Source organism: Hypanus sabinus, chromosome 13 (genome assembly GCF_030144855.1).
Source record: "Hypanus sabinus isolate sHypSab1 chromosome 13, sHypSab1.hap1, whole genome shotgun sequence".
Taxonomy (NCBI): domain Eukaryota; kingdom Metazoa; phylum Chordata; class Chondrichthyes; order Myliobatiformes; family Dasyatidae; genus Hypanus; species Hypanus sabinus.
The window spans coordinates 56,739,829-56,757,902 of record NC_082718.1 but is presented as its reverse complement, the minus strand read 5'-3'; the positions used below and the strand labels follow the sequence as shown (position 1 = coordinate 56,757,902).

The 18,074-nt window shown below is 46.0% G+C and overlaps 1 protein-coding gene across 1 annotated transcript in view; it reads left to right on the top strand.

The window, feature by feature from the left end:
* Nucleotides 1–2,121: 2,121 nt before the first annotated feature.
* Nucleotides 2,122–18,074, top strand: part of st8sia1 (ST8 alpha-N-acetyl-neuraminide alpha-2,8-sialyltransferase 1) — a 55,483-nt gene continuing 39,530 nt past the window's right edge. The window contains exon 1 of the mRNA XM_059986786.1: nucleotides 2,122–2,303. Coding sequence (XP_059842769.1) covers nucleotides 2,122–2,303 — 182 coding nt within the window. The remainder of the gene's footprint in view (nucleotides 2,304–18,074) is intronic.

Genomic DNA, 18,074 nt, shown 5'->3' with positions numbered 1-18,074 from the left:
AGTTGGGAGCACGTGGTGACACAGCTTTGTCCGTATGCACACTGCGTTAAACCTTTTTTTTACAAAATTCCTTTATTACGAATATCGGTGCTATACAATATATACAAAACAGTGACCAACACAATTACTTCACTACATATAGACAATACTCATTAAACCAAAGTGTTCCTTCCCATCGCTGTCAATGATGGCATTTACGCCCAACGGTCCCGGAACGCCTCTAAGGTCGCCGTGGACTGTGCGTGTTCCTGTTCAATATTTACCCCAGCACGAACATTGCCAGGCAGATCCTCCCGTCACCCGTTTCCAAGACCCACGGATGGCTGTTTCCGCCTGCCCCAGGAGCAAGTTAACAAGGACATCCTCATCCCTCCATGCCCCCCCCCCCTTTACTGGACGACTATATATAAACAGGGTGGGGCTAAAGTGCAACTAAAAGGCGAGAAGCAGCCCACGCAAATACGTAAAATGGGGCTGCCCACTCCAGGACATGTGGTGCACGGTCTCCTCCAGCCCACAGAAATGACATGCGGGTGGGAGATCCGTGTACAAACGAAAGAACTTTATTGCAGGGCACCGCTCTATGCAGCACCCTCCAGCCCAGATCCCCCAGGTGTATGGGAAGAACCCCCTCGTAAAGGGACCCGCCTCACCTCCAGGTGGAAAGACCGACCGCCACGGCGTGTTGGGATAGTGGACAAGGGCAAGGAAGTGGAGGGTGTGGAGCAGTAGCCCATACAGATACCTCCTACTTGCATCCCTGAATGGGATCGTGGGTGTCGAGGAGATAGCTCAAGTTGCGTGGACTCGGCTCTCGGATGAGATTGCGGGGCCTGGGTCATTCCACACACCTGAGCCGCACCGACATCCTTTGAGGTGGGGCAAGGGTCGGCCGGGACTCCGCCCTCTGTCAAAGGAGAGGTTTCCCGGCCTGAGGCGACTCCCAGGAGGTCCAGATAGAAGCCGGGCAGACTCCGCAAAGCAGCACGGCTGACGCCCGCCGGTGGCAGCCGCATATCTTCGTGAAGACAGCAGCCCCCTTGGGGGTTTCTGCTGCCCCCTTCTTTAAGACGTTTCTCCAGACTAATCCGATGGAACGCCTCAGTAGCGGTCATGTCAATTCCATTCCACTGTGAAGTGCCTTGGATTGCTTTGTTCGTAAAGCCGTTGTATGAAGGCAGGCAGGCCGGTTCCTTTAAAGGGAGGGAGATTGATGTAAAATGTTGTTTCTTATACCAGAGCACGATTCGAAGTGTGGGCAGGTGCTGCTAAGGGGAATATAAATGAAAATTGAGGACAGCAGAGGGTGCAATTTCAAACTGGGATCAAGGTGCATTTGTGCAGATGGAGTGAGGGAGCGCTGTTTTGCGCCTTGTGCGGTTGCTGTGTCAGGATGTGCTTGATATTCGACACTACGTAGCAAAAGGAGGGAAAACGCTCCAATCTCTAGTTTCATATGAACGTCAAAAAAAAAATTTACAGGCATTTAAATGCTTAAAAATCACAAGGAGCTTGTTAACAAACCCCTGTACGTTTAGCAGCGGGTGTTTTTTTCCAAGCCAGAAAATTATATATGTATATATTTTTTAAAGGCTTTGAGCAGCCCACTGAATGAGTATTGTGGCATTTGAGATCGGGGGCGGTGAGAAAACATAGCCCTCCCACTGTAACAGACAAGTCAGGAGCCAAGCAGCCGGTGGATGTGCCTCTCACACAAGGCTTGCTTTGTGTAGTGGGCGAGAACATTGCATCCCCTCGCTGCATAACACTTTTTTTTTGCATCATGGATGCAGCATTTTTTGCATGCTGCATATAACTTATCTAACCTGAGCTGCGGATTTATTATTCTGCATTTGTGTACCCCCCCCCTCCACGTTATTAGCAATACATCGAGGTTAAACGCAAAACGATCCTTTTTTTTAAAAAAAGAGAATCGTCAAAGATTTATTCGGCTCGTCCAGCTCCGAGACCGAAAGGCTGGAAGCTTTCAGCTGGCAAAGCCCACCAAATGCTGCATTGTTACAATCTCTCTAATTGTCTGCATCTCGAGAGACTAGAGGACCATGTGAAGCTGAACGCCTCCCTCCCTTCGCTCCCCTCATCCCTCTCCTTGCGCCAAGCATGGTGCCGCGGTGGCTGTGCCCCCGCTCCCGGCTGTCGCTTGGGGTAGCCCTGTGTGTCTTTGTCCTCTGTTGGCTCTACGTCTACCCGGTCTACAGGATTCCTAATGAGAAGGAGATCGTCAGCGAGATCTTACAGCAGGCGAAGTGGAGGAGAAACCAGACAGCCGTCGCTGATTTCAGGTAGGAGAGGGTGGGCGAGGGCAAAATGGTCAGTGCGGGGAGATATAACGGCACGGTGATTTTTAATTGACAGCAAATGTGGAAAGAGCCGGTGAAGTATTGAGAGCAGCGCAGCGTCTCCATACACACAGCAAGGGACAGTGTCTCTTCCACACACATGCATCCCATTGTACCGGCACACCCACATACACCAGTTCAAAAACATCTATTTATTTATTTATGTATGTCGTGGAATACACCATCCACATACCAGTTTAATAATATCAGAGGACTGTATATACATTTGAGAATAGACGTACCAATTCAAATATATCCATATAATGTGTGTATGTGTAACAGACGCATACTGGAATTTGCACCAAACCAAAGATGCCCATATTGTATTGTCCTCTAAACGCATGAACATAATTTACCAATTGAAAGATGTCAGTGTATTATTAAATATACGTGCTTATGTATATCCAATATCTCATACACACACCTATGATGTGCATTTATGTGTATGCATGACCTCCACATACATGACCTCCGTATGCTGGGTGGATCTGGCATCATTACAGCGGCCAAGCCCCCAGTGAACATAGCACAGCTCACATTCTTCACCAGGTGTAACTTGTATATCTCACTGGCTCGGATTCAGCTGTTGGGGCAGATAAACCAGGGAACACTTATTTCTGCTGCAACAGCCCTGTATCTGAAAGAGGGCTTGATCTTGCTGGAAACCACAGTGTCACATCTCCAGGGCTGAGGAGAAGGAACTATTTTGGTTTTGCGTAAGTGATTCTACTCATAGCCTTTAATTATCTGTCCATTGTAACCACACAGTAGGTATTCAGACTAATCTGATTAGAAGGTCTACAAATAAATGAATAGTGCACTTGAGATCTGAGTTCCAAATCAACTGCTAACGGTTTAGATAAGACCATAAGACATGGGAGCTGAATTAGCCTTTGAATATTCTCTTGCTAATTTATGTTCTTTGTGAGGGTGTATAGTACTGTGCTGGCTGCTGGTTATTGGGCATAACTGGCAGAGCCCTGTGTGATTTACCGATCATTTGTCGTGCTTATTTTGTGTCCCAAAGACTGGAGAAGGTCAGTGGTCACTTGGCAGGCTACACTGATTGTAGATGTGTTGTTTTCCCGTCAAACCACCCCCCCCCCCCCACCTTCCAGAAAATGAGTGTTGTGAATGTAAAGATCACACTCTGCACGTTCAGTGGTACACAGACAGGCTGACCACTCCCAAGAGTGGTGCCTGGTCATAGAGTCAGTCATACGGTGCAAATTCAGGCCCTTTGGCCCACTGAGTCAGAGCTGACCATCGACTTTGCCAGATTCTATGACTCCCCGTCAATCTGGGGTCGACTTACAATGGCTACCTAATTTACTAATTGGCTAGTCTTTGGGATGTGGGAGGTAACCAGAGCAGCCAGGGGAATCTCAGAGGGAGTACATGCGGACTCCACAAAGACAACATCAGAGAACAGGATTGGACCTTCCTCACTGGATGTGTGAGACAGCGACACTGCTAACTGCAGCTCTGTGCCTCTCGCATCTGCATTGAAATCCCCTATAATCATTACCTGCGGTACAGACACTTACTCTGCGGGGAGCACGGAGGATTTTCAGGAGACTCAGGAACTAATTAATAGTGTGTGTAAGGTGTTCTGAGATCGGAAACACCCTTGATTTAAGAGAAGATTCGGGCTCCGTTCATACCTCAGCATTGAAATTGAAAACACGCAGCTACCCCCAGGACAGGATGTCCGCCACCAAACTCCCCAGGTGAGCAGGATGAAAATTTCAAATCAAAACATAAAATGCTAGAAATACTTAGCAAGTCAGGGCACATCAGTGGGAACAGAAACAAAGTTTTGGGAGAGGAGAGAGAAGCATATGTAGTAAATTGAACAGGTAGGTCCAGTGGGCAGAGGTGGTTGGGCAGATGTGTAGGGCATCAGCAGACTGCTAATCTTAACATATTTATGTTAATGAAAGGAGCCTTACTGGTAGGATGACTAAGCTGGGAGTGTGGATCAGTATGGTGAGATAATGATATCGTAGCACCACTGAAGTATGGTTGAGGTATGACGAGGAATAACAACACAATGCAATACTTCCAAGCATGATGGCGGGGGGTGGTGGGGGGAAGGCTGCTGTACAAATAACAGGGCGCTGTGCTGCTAATCAGGGAGAGCATCGTAGCAGTACTCGGAGAGGACATTCTGGAGGGATAAGAAGGAGACAATACTTTGATCTGATTATACCATAGGCCTCCAAAAGATCAGCAGGATTCAGAAAGGCAAATATGTGAATAAATAGCAAGAGGATGTACTGACCAGCTCTTCTGTTTGCTGACATTGAGGGAAAGGTTGTTCTCATGACACCACGTCACTAAGCTCTCATCTCCTACTTACTCTGACTTGTCATTGAGATTTGGTGCATTATGATGGTGTCATTTGTAAATTTTGACATGGGGTTAGAGCAGAATCTGGCCAGGCAGTTGTGACTGTATTGGAGGTAAAGTAGGGGTCTGGGCACACTGCCTTATGGGGCACCAGTGTTGAGGATAATCATGGTAGAGGTGTTATATTGTTTTTTTTTTATTTAGAGATTCACAATGGTGGCAAGCCTTTCTGGCCCAAAGTGCCTGAACTGCCCAGTTGCATCCAGGTGACCAATTAACCTACTAACCTGTATGTCTTTGGAGGAAACCAGAGCACCCAGAGGAAACCCACTCGGTCACAGGGAGACCATACAAGTTCCTTACAGACAGCGGTGGAATTGAACCCGGGTTGCTGGCACTGCTACACTACCTACCCTTACTGAATACGGTCAGTTGGTGAGGACGTCCCCGGATGTAGTTGCAAAGGGAGATGTTGAGTCCCAAGTCCAGGAGTTTGGAGAGGGAATAGTTTATATTATATTGTATTTTCTTTTAAGTTTGCATGGAATCATGGCATCGAAAGCAGAACTGTAGTAAATAGGAGTCTGATGAAGGTGTCTTTAATATCCAGATGCTCCAGACATGGGTGATGGGCCTGGAAGATGATGTCTGCTGTGAACTTGTATTGGCAGTAGGCAAATTGCAGTGTGTCGAAGTTGTCCAGGAGGCTGGGACTGATCTGTGCAAGTACCAGCCTATTGAAGCATTTCATGATGATGGATATCACAGCCACCAGATGGTAGCTGTTAAATCACGTAACTATATTTTTTGTTGCTCCCAATATGATGGTGGAAGACTGTGGAGGAAACCTGTGAACAGTGGCCACAATTTGCTTTAAGGTATCTGTGGAAGAGAATGAGGTGGGATCTAGAGTTAAAGTATTAAATTGGGGGAGCGCTGATTTAAATGGTACAAGACCAGGACACGGCAAGAGTAAATCAGGAAGAGCTGTTGGAGGGAAGAAACACAAGTGACTTGATTAGATTAGGTTAGTTTTATTTGTCACATGTACATCAAAAAATACAGTGAATTGTGTCAAATCAAATCAGTGAGCATCAGTGTCGCCATACTTTCGGCACTAACATAGAGTGCCCAAAACTTACTAACCCTGAAATACGTCTTTGGAATGTGGGAGGAAACTGGAGCTAATGGAGAAAATCCAATGTGGTCACAGGGAGAATTTACAAACTCCTCACAGGCAGCCGTGGGAATTAAACTCCAATCACTGATCGCTGGCTCTGTAAAGCGATGCACTAACTGCTACTCTTTAAAAGCAAAATACTGAGTTTGAAATTATCGTGTCCCTGCAAGGGTGAAAGGATTGCGGAGTCTTGTTTAACAAGGGAATTGGAAAATTTGATCAGGCAAGGTTGGGGGTGGGGGGAGATTATGTAAGGAATAGGAAACTGGTATCACTTTAAGATTTATAGAAGCTATAGGAGACACTTTAATAAAGCACTTAGGAAGGCAAAAAGATTATATTAATTAGCCCTGACCAAAAGAATTAAAGAGAATTCCAAAACATTTTTTTAACATTAGAAACAAGTAGATAGGGAAAAAGTATCTAGGTCCCTAGAGGGATCAAAAGGGAGATTTTTGTATGCAGCCAGGCTTTATCTGTGGTGTCCTGAATGAATACATCAGTATTCATCAGGGTGAAGAATGGGGAGGATGAAGAATCAAAGGAATGATAGTCTGCAATATATTGCAGTAATAGCTAGAAACTGGAAGACTGGGAACATTTTAACAAAGCAACAAACAACTATTAACAGGAAATTGCAATAAGGAAATGGAAGATAAATTATCAAAGTAAATTAGCACAAAATGTATTAACATATAGTAACAGCTTTTATTATTAGATAAAGTGGAAAAGGGTAAAGTGAACTTCAGTCCCTTAGAATAGGAGAAGGGAACTATTATTAGGTAAAGCAGAAATAGCTGAGTGTTTGAATTACTATTTTGTGTCACTCTTCGTGGTGGAGGATGTGTCTCGTACGCCAAAGGGAGATGTTAAGGATGCAGTGGGAGGTGAGGATCTCGATACATTTGCATAGTGCTGAACAAACCAGTGGACCTAAAGGCAAACACGTACCCATTCTGGTGGAATGCATCCCAGGGTACTGAAAGATATGGCAGATGTTGTAGTAGTAGATGTTACTGGTAATTTACCAAAATTCTATAGACTCTGAGGGCTCTAGTAGATTGGAAGACAATGTCACACCACTGTTTTATAAAGGATATTGGTAAAAGACAGGTAACTCGAGATTGGTTACCGTAAAATTAGCAGTCAAGAAAATGCTTGAAGCTATCATTAAGGAAGAAATAGCTAGACTTCTGGATAAAAAAAGTTCATCATAGATTCAGTAAGGGCAGGTCCCATTTGACAAACTTACTGGAGTTCTTTGAGGATATAACGTGCGGAGTGGATAGATGGGAACAGGAAGATGTATACTTCGATGTCCAGAAGGTGTTTGAGAAAGGCCTGCAGATTCATCGCCTTGGACAGGCTACCATCTGCGGTGGAGACTGCCAAAATTGTTCCGCGCCAGGTCTTCCGGATCCGTGGTTTTCCAGTGAACGTTGTATCAGGTTGTGATTCGCAATTCTTGTCATGTTTTTGGAGGGTGTTCTGTAAGTTGATTGGGGCAACAGCGAGTCTTTCCCCTGGGTTTTACCTGCAGTCCAGTGGCCAGGCGGAGTGGATGAACTAAGATTTGGAACAAACCCTAAGATGCCTGGCCTCAGAAAGACCAGATGAGTGGGTGTGACCATTTGATGTAGACACCTCGCCCACAATACTGTACAGAATTTGGCATGGGGATGTCTCTTTTCGAATGGTATTCTCCGACTCTGCAAGGAGAAATAGACTGGGGAAGGCAGATTTTGTTGGCCTGTACCCAGAAGGCTTAAACAAAGGCTAAATGGTCTGGCAGTCTGCTCAGGATTTGCCTCTCCAGGTTGAGCCTAGGAAATTGGCATCCAAGTTCATTGGATCCTTCAAGGTTCTGAAGAAGTAAACTTGGTGGCTTATACCTTGCAGCTCCCCAAGACTCTCAAGATCAATCTGTTCCAAATTAAAACCTCTGAACACCAGCCCTTTCACCCTACCTCCATTAGTCCTTCCGCCACCAGGTTTGTCGATGGGGAAAGGTCTTCACCACGAGCAGAATTCTGGTTTCACGAACTGTTTAAGATGTTCAGCAGTTCCTCGTGGACTGTGAAGGATTTGGACCCACGAAACAGTGCTGGGTTCCTGAAAGGGACAGCTTAGATCCCGCTCTCACCCAGGATTACCATCACCATCTCTTCGAGCAACAGGGCCATCAGGAGTTGGTCGTGCACCCAATCGCACCAGCTTCTGGGGCTTAGGTGCTCCGGAGTATGGATAGCTGGATTGGCCCCTAAGGTTTCAGGGCTGTCCACCAATTGGCAGCCATGTTGGGCGCCAGGATTTCAATATTTAAGGATCATCTGAACAGAGGTTCAGTGTTTAATCATCAGCTCTACTTAGATCATCATCTGGCATCTAGTTTAGTATTCTGTGCTCGTTTCAGTCTTGCATCATGTCTCAATTCCAGCCTCAGGTACTTCATCCCTGCCTAGGTCTCATCGCAATAACCCCTTCAGTCATTTGTGGAAATCCCTGGTTTGTGAGGCTTAGGAAGAGAATGAGCTCAAGTCTTTGTGATAGTCATGGAGACACAGGATAATAAAAGAGGAGGAAGCTCGCAACGTGGTGAGTGACAATCAGGTCAGGCAACATCGGTGGAAAGAGAAACCATTAGCATTTCAGGTCTGGTACCCTTCATCAGAACTAGCAAAGAGAGATGGGTTGGTTTAGGTGGAAGAGAAGAGAGGGGAAGCAATGGGTGGAACAAAGGGAATTGCTCTGATTGGATGAAATAAAGTGGCAGTAATCTCATTAGTCTGTATGATGTGGTCCTAATGTTGTATAGTCAGACTGTATATTTAAAAACAAAAGACGGCAGGCAAAAATGGCCACTGTAGATATAAACAGAAAGAAAGAGACAGTTTCCTGAAAGTTCAAGGATTTGATGTTGAGCCCTGCAGGCTGTAACTTGCCAGAGGAAAGACGAGATAGTGATACCCAAGCTTATGTAGAGCTTTGTTGTTATTGTGCTGAAAATTACAGAATGATCAGAGAGGGGTGGAGACTGATTGTGGGAGAGCATGGGAAGCCCGGGATCATCCCTGCGGACTGGGAGTAGTTGACCTGCAAAGCAATCACTCAATCTGTGTTTGGTTTCTCCGGTGTAGAGGAGGCCTTCTCGTGAATGCAGTGCACGAGACGGGAAGAAGAGCAAAGAACCCCATCCACCTTCTGCTTCCCTGCAGCAAAGGCTGTGGACCATATTGTTGATCAGTCAGCTCGCAGCTCTCTGAGCAGACTGCTTGGCCGGTTCCTCATGGTGCTACAAAGAAAGTTAGGTGTGACTAGAACCGGAGATCATAGGTTAGGGGTGAAAAGTGAAATATTTAAGGGGAATTTCTTCACTCAAAAGTTTCTTCCCAACCCGAGTCAGAGGGTCTTGAGAATGTGGAAAGAGTTGTCAGTGGAAATGGTGAATGCAGGTTCGATTTCAGCATTTAAAAGTTTAGATAAGTACATGGATGGGAGGGTTATGGAGGGGTCTGGTCTAGGTGCTGATCGATGGGACCAGCCGGAATGATTGTTGTGCACAGACTAGATAGACCAAAGAGCCTGTTTCTGTACTGTACTAACTCTAAAGGGTCCCATTCCAATCCACTTAGTGAAATACTTTTCAAATGTAGTTATTGTTTCAGATGGGAAATATTATAGATAATGAATATGCTGTAAACTCTCAAATAGCCATATAATGAACTGAGTGATTTTGGACAAGAATAAATAATCAGATAAACCAGTAAAGAGAATTCATCTGCTCTACATCAAATACTAAACAGACACAGAATATTAATCAGAAGAATGCTGATTAACAAACCCGGAAGGGAAGCCTCTTTTACTCAGTCTGGGCAGGGTATGTTGTTTCTGAAGAAGGGTCTGATGTATATGATTTGTGACGTGGGTTCTGCAGCTGTGTCAGACCATATAGATGCAGCATTTTGAAAGGTTTCCCAGTTCAACTCACCTTAAGCCGTGGGGAGCCACCATCTCCAATATACCTGTATATGAGCAGCCCTCACCATCAAACCCGCAGACAAAGGTGGTGCCGTAGTAGTCTGGTGGACGGACCTCTACCTCACTGAGGCCAAACGGCAGCTCCGACACCTCCTCGTACTTACCCCTGGAACAGGACCCCACCCAAAAACATCAAACTATTGTCTCCCGTACCATCACTGCCCTTATCAACTCCGGAGACCTTCCATCCTCAGCCAAAAAACTCATAATTCCCACACTCCGCACAGCTCCGTTTTACCTCCTCCCCCAGATCCACAAGCCTGACTGTCCCGGCAGACCTATAGTTTCAGCCTGCTCCTGCCCCACCGAACTTGTGTCTGCCTACCTGGATTCCATTTTGTCACCCATAGTTCAGTCCCTCCCCACCTTCATCCAGGATACATCTCATGCCCTCCACCTCTTCAATAACTTCCAGTTTCCCAGTCCCGATCGCTTCATTTTCACAATGGATGTCCAGTCCTTATACACTTCCATTCCCCATCGAGAAGGCCTCAAAGCCCTCTGCTACTTTCTGGACAATAGACCTTACCAGTTCCCTACCATCACCACACTCCTCTGGTTGGCGGAACTGGTACCCACACTTAATAACTTCTCTTTTGGCTCTTCCCACTTTCTTCAAACCAAGGGTGTAGCTAAGGGGACTCGCATAGGCCCCAGCTATGCCTGCCTCTTCGTGGGTTATGTGGAACAGTCTATGCTCCAAATCTCTACTGGTACTACTCCCCAATTTTTCCTTTGCTACATTGACGGCTATATTAGTGCTGTCTCCTGCACCCATGCTGAGCTGTTCAATTTCATCGACTTTGCCTCTAACTTCCATCCAGCCCTCAAATTCACTTGGTCCATCTTGGACGCTTCTCTCTCGTTCGTGATCTCTCGGTCTCCATCTCTGGAGACAGACTGTTCACTGACATCTTCTGTAAACCCACTGACTCTCATAACTATCTTGACTACACCTCTTCCCACCCTGCCACATGCAAAAATGCTTTTCCCTATTCCCAGTTCCTCCGTCTCCGCCACATCTGCTCCCAGGATGAGGCTTTCTGTTCCAGGACATCTCAAGTGTCCTCTTTCTTTAAGAATCATGGTTTCCCTTCTGCCGTCATCAATGATGCCCTCACTTGCATCTCCTCCATTTCCCGCGCTTCGGCCCTCACCCCATCCTCCCGTCACCACAACAGGGACCGTGTTCCCCTTGTCCTCACCTACCACCCCACCAGCCTCCGGATCCAGCATATTATACTCTGCAACTTCTGCCACCTTCAACAGGACCCCACCACTAAAGCACGTCTTTCCCTCTCTACCCCTCTCCGCTTTCCGCAGGGATTGTTCCCTCCGCGACTGCCTGGTCCACACGTCCCTCCCCACAGATCTCCCACCTGGTACTTATCCCTGCAAGCGTAAGTGCTACACCTGTCCCTACACCTCCTCTCTTACCACCATTCAGGGCCCCAAACAGTCCTTCCAGGTGAGGCAACACTTCACTTGTGAGTCTGTTGGGGTAATCTATTGCATCCAGTGCTCCCGGTGCGGCCTCCTCTACATCGGCGAGACCCGACTCAGATTGGGGGACCACTTCATCAAGCACCTCCACTCCGTCCACCACAACAGACAGGATCTCCCGGTTGCCACCCACTTCAACTCTGCTTCACATTCCCATTCGGATATGTCCATACATGGCCTCCTCTACTGCCATGATGAGGCCAAACTCAGGTTGGAGGAGCAACATCTCATATACCATCTGGGTAGTCTCCAGCCCCTTGGCATGAGCATTGAATTCTCCAACTTCCAGTAATTCCCTCCCTCTCCCTTCCCCCATCCCAGTTTCACTCTGCCTCCTCCTGCAGCTACCTATTACCTCCCTCATGATTCCACCTTCTTCTACTATCCATAGTGCTTTCCCCTTACATTCCTTCTTCACCTTTCCTGCCCATCCCCTCCCCCATCCCTTGATCTTTCCCTTACTGGTTTTTCACCTGGCACCTACCAGACCTCTCCATCCACCCTCCCCCCACCTCCTTTATAGTGCCCCTGCCCCTCCCTCTTCAGTCCTGACGAAGGGTCTAGGCCCAAAACGTTCACTGCTCGTTTCCACGGATGCTGCCCAATCTGCCGAATTCCTCCAGCGTGTTGTGTGTGTTGCTTTGACCCCAGCATCTGCAGAGTATTTTGTGTTTAGGGCTGCATGAGATGTGTTGGGTAAGGAGATGTGAAGGTATTGATTTATCTCTATGGCTTCTGTGGAAAACTGGAAGGCTTCCCAGGGGTTGCTTTGTAAAACAAGGAAGTTTTCAGTTCTTCAGTTCACTGTTCAGTTTTGGTTTAAATACTGCAGGTTAAGGAATTGAATCATTTTTGGTTCTAAGATCATAAGACGTAGGAGCAGAATTAGGTCATCAAGCCTGCTCTGCTATTCCGTCATGGCTGATCCTGGATCCCACTCAACTCCATATACCTGCCACATATCTGAACAATGTATCTCAGAGGTTAAGTTAGAAACTTAGGAACTGCAAGGTAAAGGAAGACCATAAATCATTGATTCCTTTAACTATCCCAATAGTTGAATAATCCAGCAATAACTAATTGTGACAATCACTTGGTTAATCCACAGCAGGTTCACACAGTGAAGAAGTGTAGAACTATGGGAATCATTGTCTAAATAACTTTTGTTCTCTGAGAAAGTTTCCCTTACACATGCTGTACATCAGATATTTCGAGAGAATGAAGTAAATAGTAGTTGTGAAATAAGCCCATCCATCTGGCCTTAAAATGAGTCTTTACTGATCCAAAACATTTCTTCTTTTGCACATTGGTGTATCAGATCAAATAGCGCTCCATGACAGCAGTATCAGTATGCACATCATATTTCTAGGAATATTATGGAGTGATTGGGACTGGGGTGCTCCACAGTTGCTGGGACCTCGGTGTTGTACTGATGGGCTCGAGCAAGCAGTAGAAGGATCCTAGTGCACTTTTCTCAACTTTGCAGCCACCACTTTAGTGCAACATCAGAAACATGCACTGAAAGCTAATGGCATGGTTTCCACCTAGCTGTGGTCCTCACTGGAAGCTTCACCTTGGAGGCCAAAAAAGGGGCAGTAAAGCAACTGAGCATTTAGTTAGGGCAGTTCCTGGTCTACACCAGGGTGCAATTAAACTGGAGCTGTAATGTGTCATCTGAAAACGTGAGCACCTCCTAATAGCCTATCAGGCAGAGAGTGCGAGATGTACAGCACCTGAATACTTCAGAAAGTGATTTCAGAGAACTGACAGGGAGAGGGTGTCCCCAGCCATATCTAGTGATGTTGATAGGGATTGCATCTTCCTCCTGTCGCCTCCAACATCTCCCAGATTCCCTTTTCCATCATCCCTTCAAAACAAATCAGTAAGCATTAAGACCTGGGCCTCAACATCTCCTTGTGTAATTGGATCCTGGATTTCCTCACTTGCAGACCCCATTTAGTTTAGATTAGCATCAACACCTCCTTCACAGTCTCCATCAGTACAGGTCATAAACCCCTTATGACCATGTGACTAAGCTGCTCCAGTGCTGTATTGAAGTTTGCTGACAACACCACTGTCACTGGCTGAATCAAAGTTAGTGAGAAAGTAGCATCTAGGGGGGAGATTGAAATTCTGGCTGAGTGGCACCATAACAACAACCTCTCACTCAGTGTCACAAGACCAAAGAGGTGGTTCCTCATCAGGGGATCAGAGGTGGAGAGGGTCAGCAACCTTAAGTTCCTCAGTTGATCTGGCCTGGGCCCAGCTGCGTGCAGTTAGGAAGAAAGCACAGTTGTGTCTCTACTTCCTGAGGAGTTTGTGAAGATTCAGCATGGTATTTATAACTTTGTGGTGGAGAGTATACTGACAGGCTGCATCACAGCCTGGTGTGGAAACACCAATTCCCTTGAACGAAAATCCTACAAAGAGTAGTGGATATGGCACAGTAGATCTCAAGCCATTGAGTACATCTACATGGAGCATTGTTGCAGGACGGCGGCATCCAGCATCAAGGACCCTACCACCCAGATCATGCTATCTTATTGCTGCTGTCAGGAAGAGGGTACAGGAGCCTCAGGACTCGTACAGGAACAGCTATTACTTCTCAGCAATCAGGCGTCTGAACCACTCCACTTCACTCAACCCCACTTGCCCTATCACTGACTTGTTCCCACAACCTATAGATCCACTTTCAAGGTCTCTTCATTGCATGTTCGTGATATTTATTGCTTATTAATTTATTATTACTATTTATTTTTGTACTTGCACAGTTTGTCTTTTGCACACCTGTTGGTGCAGTTTTTCATTGGTTCTATAATGGTTATTGGATTTATTGAGTATGACAACAAGAAAACGTATCTCAGGGTTGTGTATGGTTGTATAAATTTTACTTCACCTTACCTGTAATCATCCACCAGCTCAATTCCTCACTGCACACCAACCTTCTGACCTCCTTCTTTGCAGTCCTGCTGAAGTGTCTTGGTCCAAATCATTGACTGTCCTTTTCCCTACATAGATGCTGCCTGACCTGCTGGGTTCCTCTAGCATTTTTGTGTCTGTTGCTCCAGATATCCAGCGTTTGCAGAAACTCTTTGTGCCTGCCATGTCGTGTGGACTGATTTCATACCACGGGCTGTCACTGCCCTAGTATCCGTCTGTACTGAGGGAGACACGTAATCTCCAGGTTGTAGTGATAGGTGTTGGTCTCTCCTGTCCAGCAGCACTTAGCAGTGAGTGGGGGAGGATTTCCCCTCTCCAGTGACGGGAAGGATCTCTACCCTAGCCTACAACAAAATGCATCTCAGGGTTTCATAGGGTGACATATACGTACTTTGATAATAAATTTATTTTGAACTTGGTACTGTAGCAAGACTGATGGTTAGAAATTAGTCACAAAATCGAACAGCATAGAAACAGGTCCTTCAGCCCAACTTGTCCGTGCTGATCAAGGTGCCCATTTAAACTAATCCCGTTTGCTCACATTGGGCCCAAATCATTGTGAAACATTCTTGTCCATGCCTCAACCACTTCCTGTGGCAGCTTGTTCACCGTCCACTGAATCTGGTCTATTTGAAATCTTTCTCCTCTCACTTTAAACATATGCTTCCCTGTGTAAAAGACTGTGTGCATTCCCCCGTCTACGACCCTTGTGGTTTTATACCCCTCTATAAGGTTACCCCTCATTCTTTTCAATTACAAAACTTTATTCATAATTTTAAAAAATGACAAGAATAAACCATGCAATGCCTTTTCATTCTTTACATTCACAGTCAATGCTTTCTGTTCTGTTCTATAGCATTCATTCACATCAATAGCACTGCTGCCACTCCTGTGGCTCCCTGGGGTAGGGTACTGCTACAATAATACATGAGGAGCTTCCTCCGCAGTAAGAGAAGAACCTGACAGTGTGGTCCTCACCCATCAGACCCCTCATTCTCCAGCGTTCCAAGGAATGTAGGAGAGTGGGGCAGCACAGTGGTGTAGTCTAGGTTACATTGCCTGCGAATCCCGATCGGGGTTTGAATCCCACCACTGTCTGTATGTCCTCCCCATGACCGTGTGCGTTTCCTCTGGTCACACCACGTTGCAAAGGCTTATGGTTAGGGTTACGGTTAGTTGGTTGAAGGCAAGCAGTGTTGGCTCTAGAAGCGTGGTGACACTTGCAGGCTGCTCCCCAGCACAGTCCTTGGGTCTGTGTTTGTCGTTGGCACAAATGGTACATTTCACTGAATGTTTTGATGTACATGTGACAGGTAAAGCTGATCTTTAATCTCGAATAAAGTCCCAGCCTGCCCAACTTCTCAGGCCCTCAAGTCCTGGCAAATCTCACCACCTCCCGTGGAGCAGCTTTAATAGGTTTTGGTTTACCAGCCCCTTTACATCTGCCACCCTCACCCGTGCCATCTCCTTCTGCCACCCACACACAGTCGTGTGTGCGGCATGTCTTCTTCTTGCACCCTGATCTCTTACTGCCTCCAGCCCACTCTCCTGAGTCGGAATCAAGTTGATTATCACCCATTTGTCATGATATATGCAGTTTTGTGACAGCAGTACAGTGCGACAAAATGAAAACCTGTAAACTACAAAAATATAAATAATCGCGGAAGGGAAATCTAGCTGTAGTGTTCACGACTTCATGGATCTTTCAGCAGTGTGGTGGTGGAGGGGAGGAAGCTGTTTCTAAAATGTTGAATCTGTGTCTTCAGGCTCTCTAATGAGAGCCCTATGCCACTTAACTGGAGAGGAACCAAAAAAAATTATTTGAGAAAATTACAAGGAGGGTAGGAGATGCAGTAGACGTGGTGTACTTGGATTTTCAAAAGGCCTTTGACAAGGTGCCGCACATGAGGCTGCTTAGCAAGTTAAGAGCCCGTGGAATTACAGGGAAGTTACGAGCATGGTTGGAGCATTGGCTGCTCTGCAGAAAACAGAGAGTGGGAATAAGGGGATCCTATTCTGGCTGTCTGCCGGTTACCAGTGGAGTTATTTGGACCACTGCTTTTTACGATGTATGTCAATGATTTGGACTATGCTATTAATGGATTTCTGGCTAAATTTGCAGATGATACAAAGATAGGTGGAGAAGCGGGTAGTGCTGAGGAAACAGAGCCTGCAGAGAGGCTCAAATAGTTTAGGGCAGGGGTCGGCAACCTTTACCACTGAAAGAGCCATATGGACCCGTTTCCCGCAGCAAAGAAAACACTGGGAGCCACAAAACCCGTTTGACATTTAAAATGAAATAACGTTTTTTTTTGCCTTTATGCTATGTATAAACAAACTATAATGTGTTGCATTTATGAAATCGATGAACTCCTGCAGAGAAAACGAAATTACGTTTCTGCATGCAACAAAAACATTTTGAACTCCGAAAAAAAGACGTTGGGTTGAAGGTTACTCCATAGTTAGCCTACCTTGGATCGAAAAATTAAAAGAAATCGCGCACTGGCGGGTGTCAGGCATTGGCAGTGGTGACGTATATTAATAGCGATAAAAAACACGTTGTAGCGGTGTGCTACATGCAGCGCTAAAATAACGACACGGAGTCAGTAAACTGCAGTAAAAGGTAACTTTATTCGAACTAAACAGCCTTGCTTTTAAGCCTCCCTCAACCTGCCCCCCCCCCCCCGTGGGCGCGGATGCTCCAAAAGACACGTACTCACAAACCCCCGTAGGCTATCTCCCTTAGTGGCTAATTGTGAGCCGGTTCGGATGTGCCAGGAAGTGGGTCGCCACAACGTTTTATTTAGATTGTACAAGATCACCATAATCTTCAAACTTAGAATTACATTTCAAAAACTAACAAACTAACATAAAATACATTTTAATTAAATACTCATCATTTATTTTCCAAATCCACAGGGAGCCGCTGCGCAGAGATGAAAGAGCCGCATGTGGCTCCGGAGCCGCGGGTTGCCGACCCCTGGTTTAGGGGAATATGTAAAGAAGTGAGAAATGAAATACAGTGTTGGAAAGTGTATGGTCATGCACTTTGGTAGAAGAAATAAATGGGCAGTCTATTACTTGTATGAGGAGAAAATTCAAAATGCAGAGTTGCAAAGGGACTTGGGAGTCCTTGTGCAAGGTACCCTAAAGGTTAACCTCCAGGCGGAGTCAGTTGTGAGGAAGGCGAATGCAATGTTGGCATTCATTTCTAGAAGTATAGATTATAAGAGCAGGGATGTGATGTTGAGGCTCTGTAAGGCACTCGTGAGACCACACTTGGAGTATTGTGTGCAGTTTTGTGTTCCGTATTTTAGAAAGAATATCCTGACATTGGAGAGGGTTCAGAAAATATTCACAAAAATGATTCCAGGAATGAAAGGGTTGTCGTATGAGGAATGTCTGGCAGCTCTTGGGCTGTATTCCCTGGAGTTCAGGAGAATGATGGGGGTGGGGTGGGATCTCATAGAAACATTCTAAATGTTAAAAGGACTGAACAGATTACATATGGCAAAGTTATTTCCCATGGTAGGGGTTTCTAGGACGAGAGTGCACGACTTCGGGATTGAATGATGTCCTTTTAGAACTGAGATGCGGAGGAATTACTTTAGTCAGAGGGTGGTAAATCTGTGGAATTTGTTGCTAGGAGCAGCTGTGGAGGCCAAGTTATTGGGTGTTTTTAAGGCAGAGATAGATAGGTT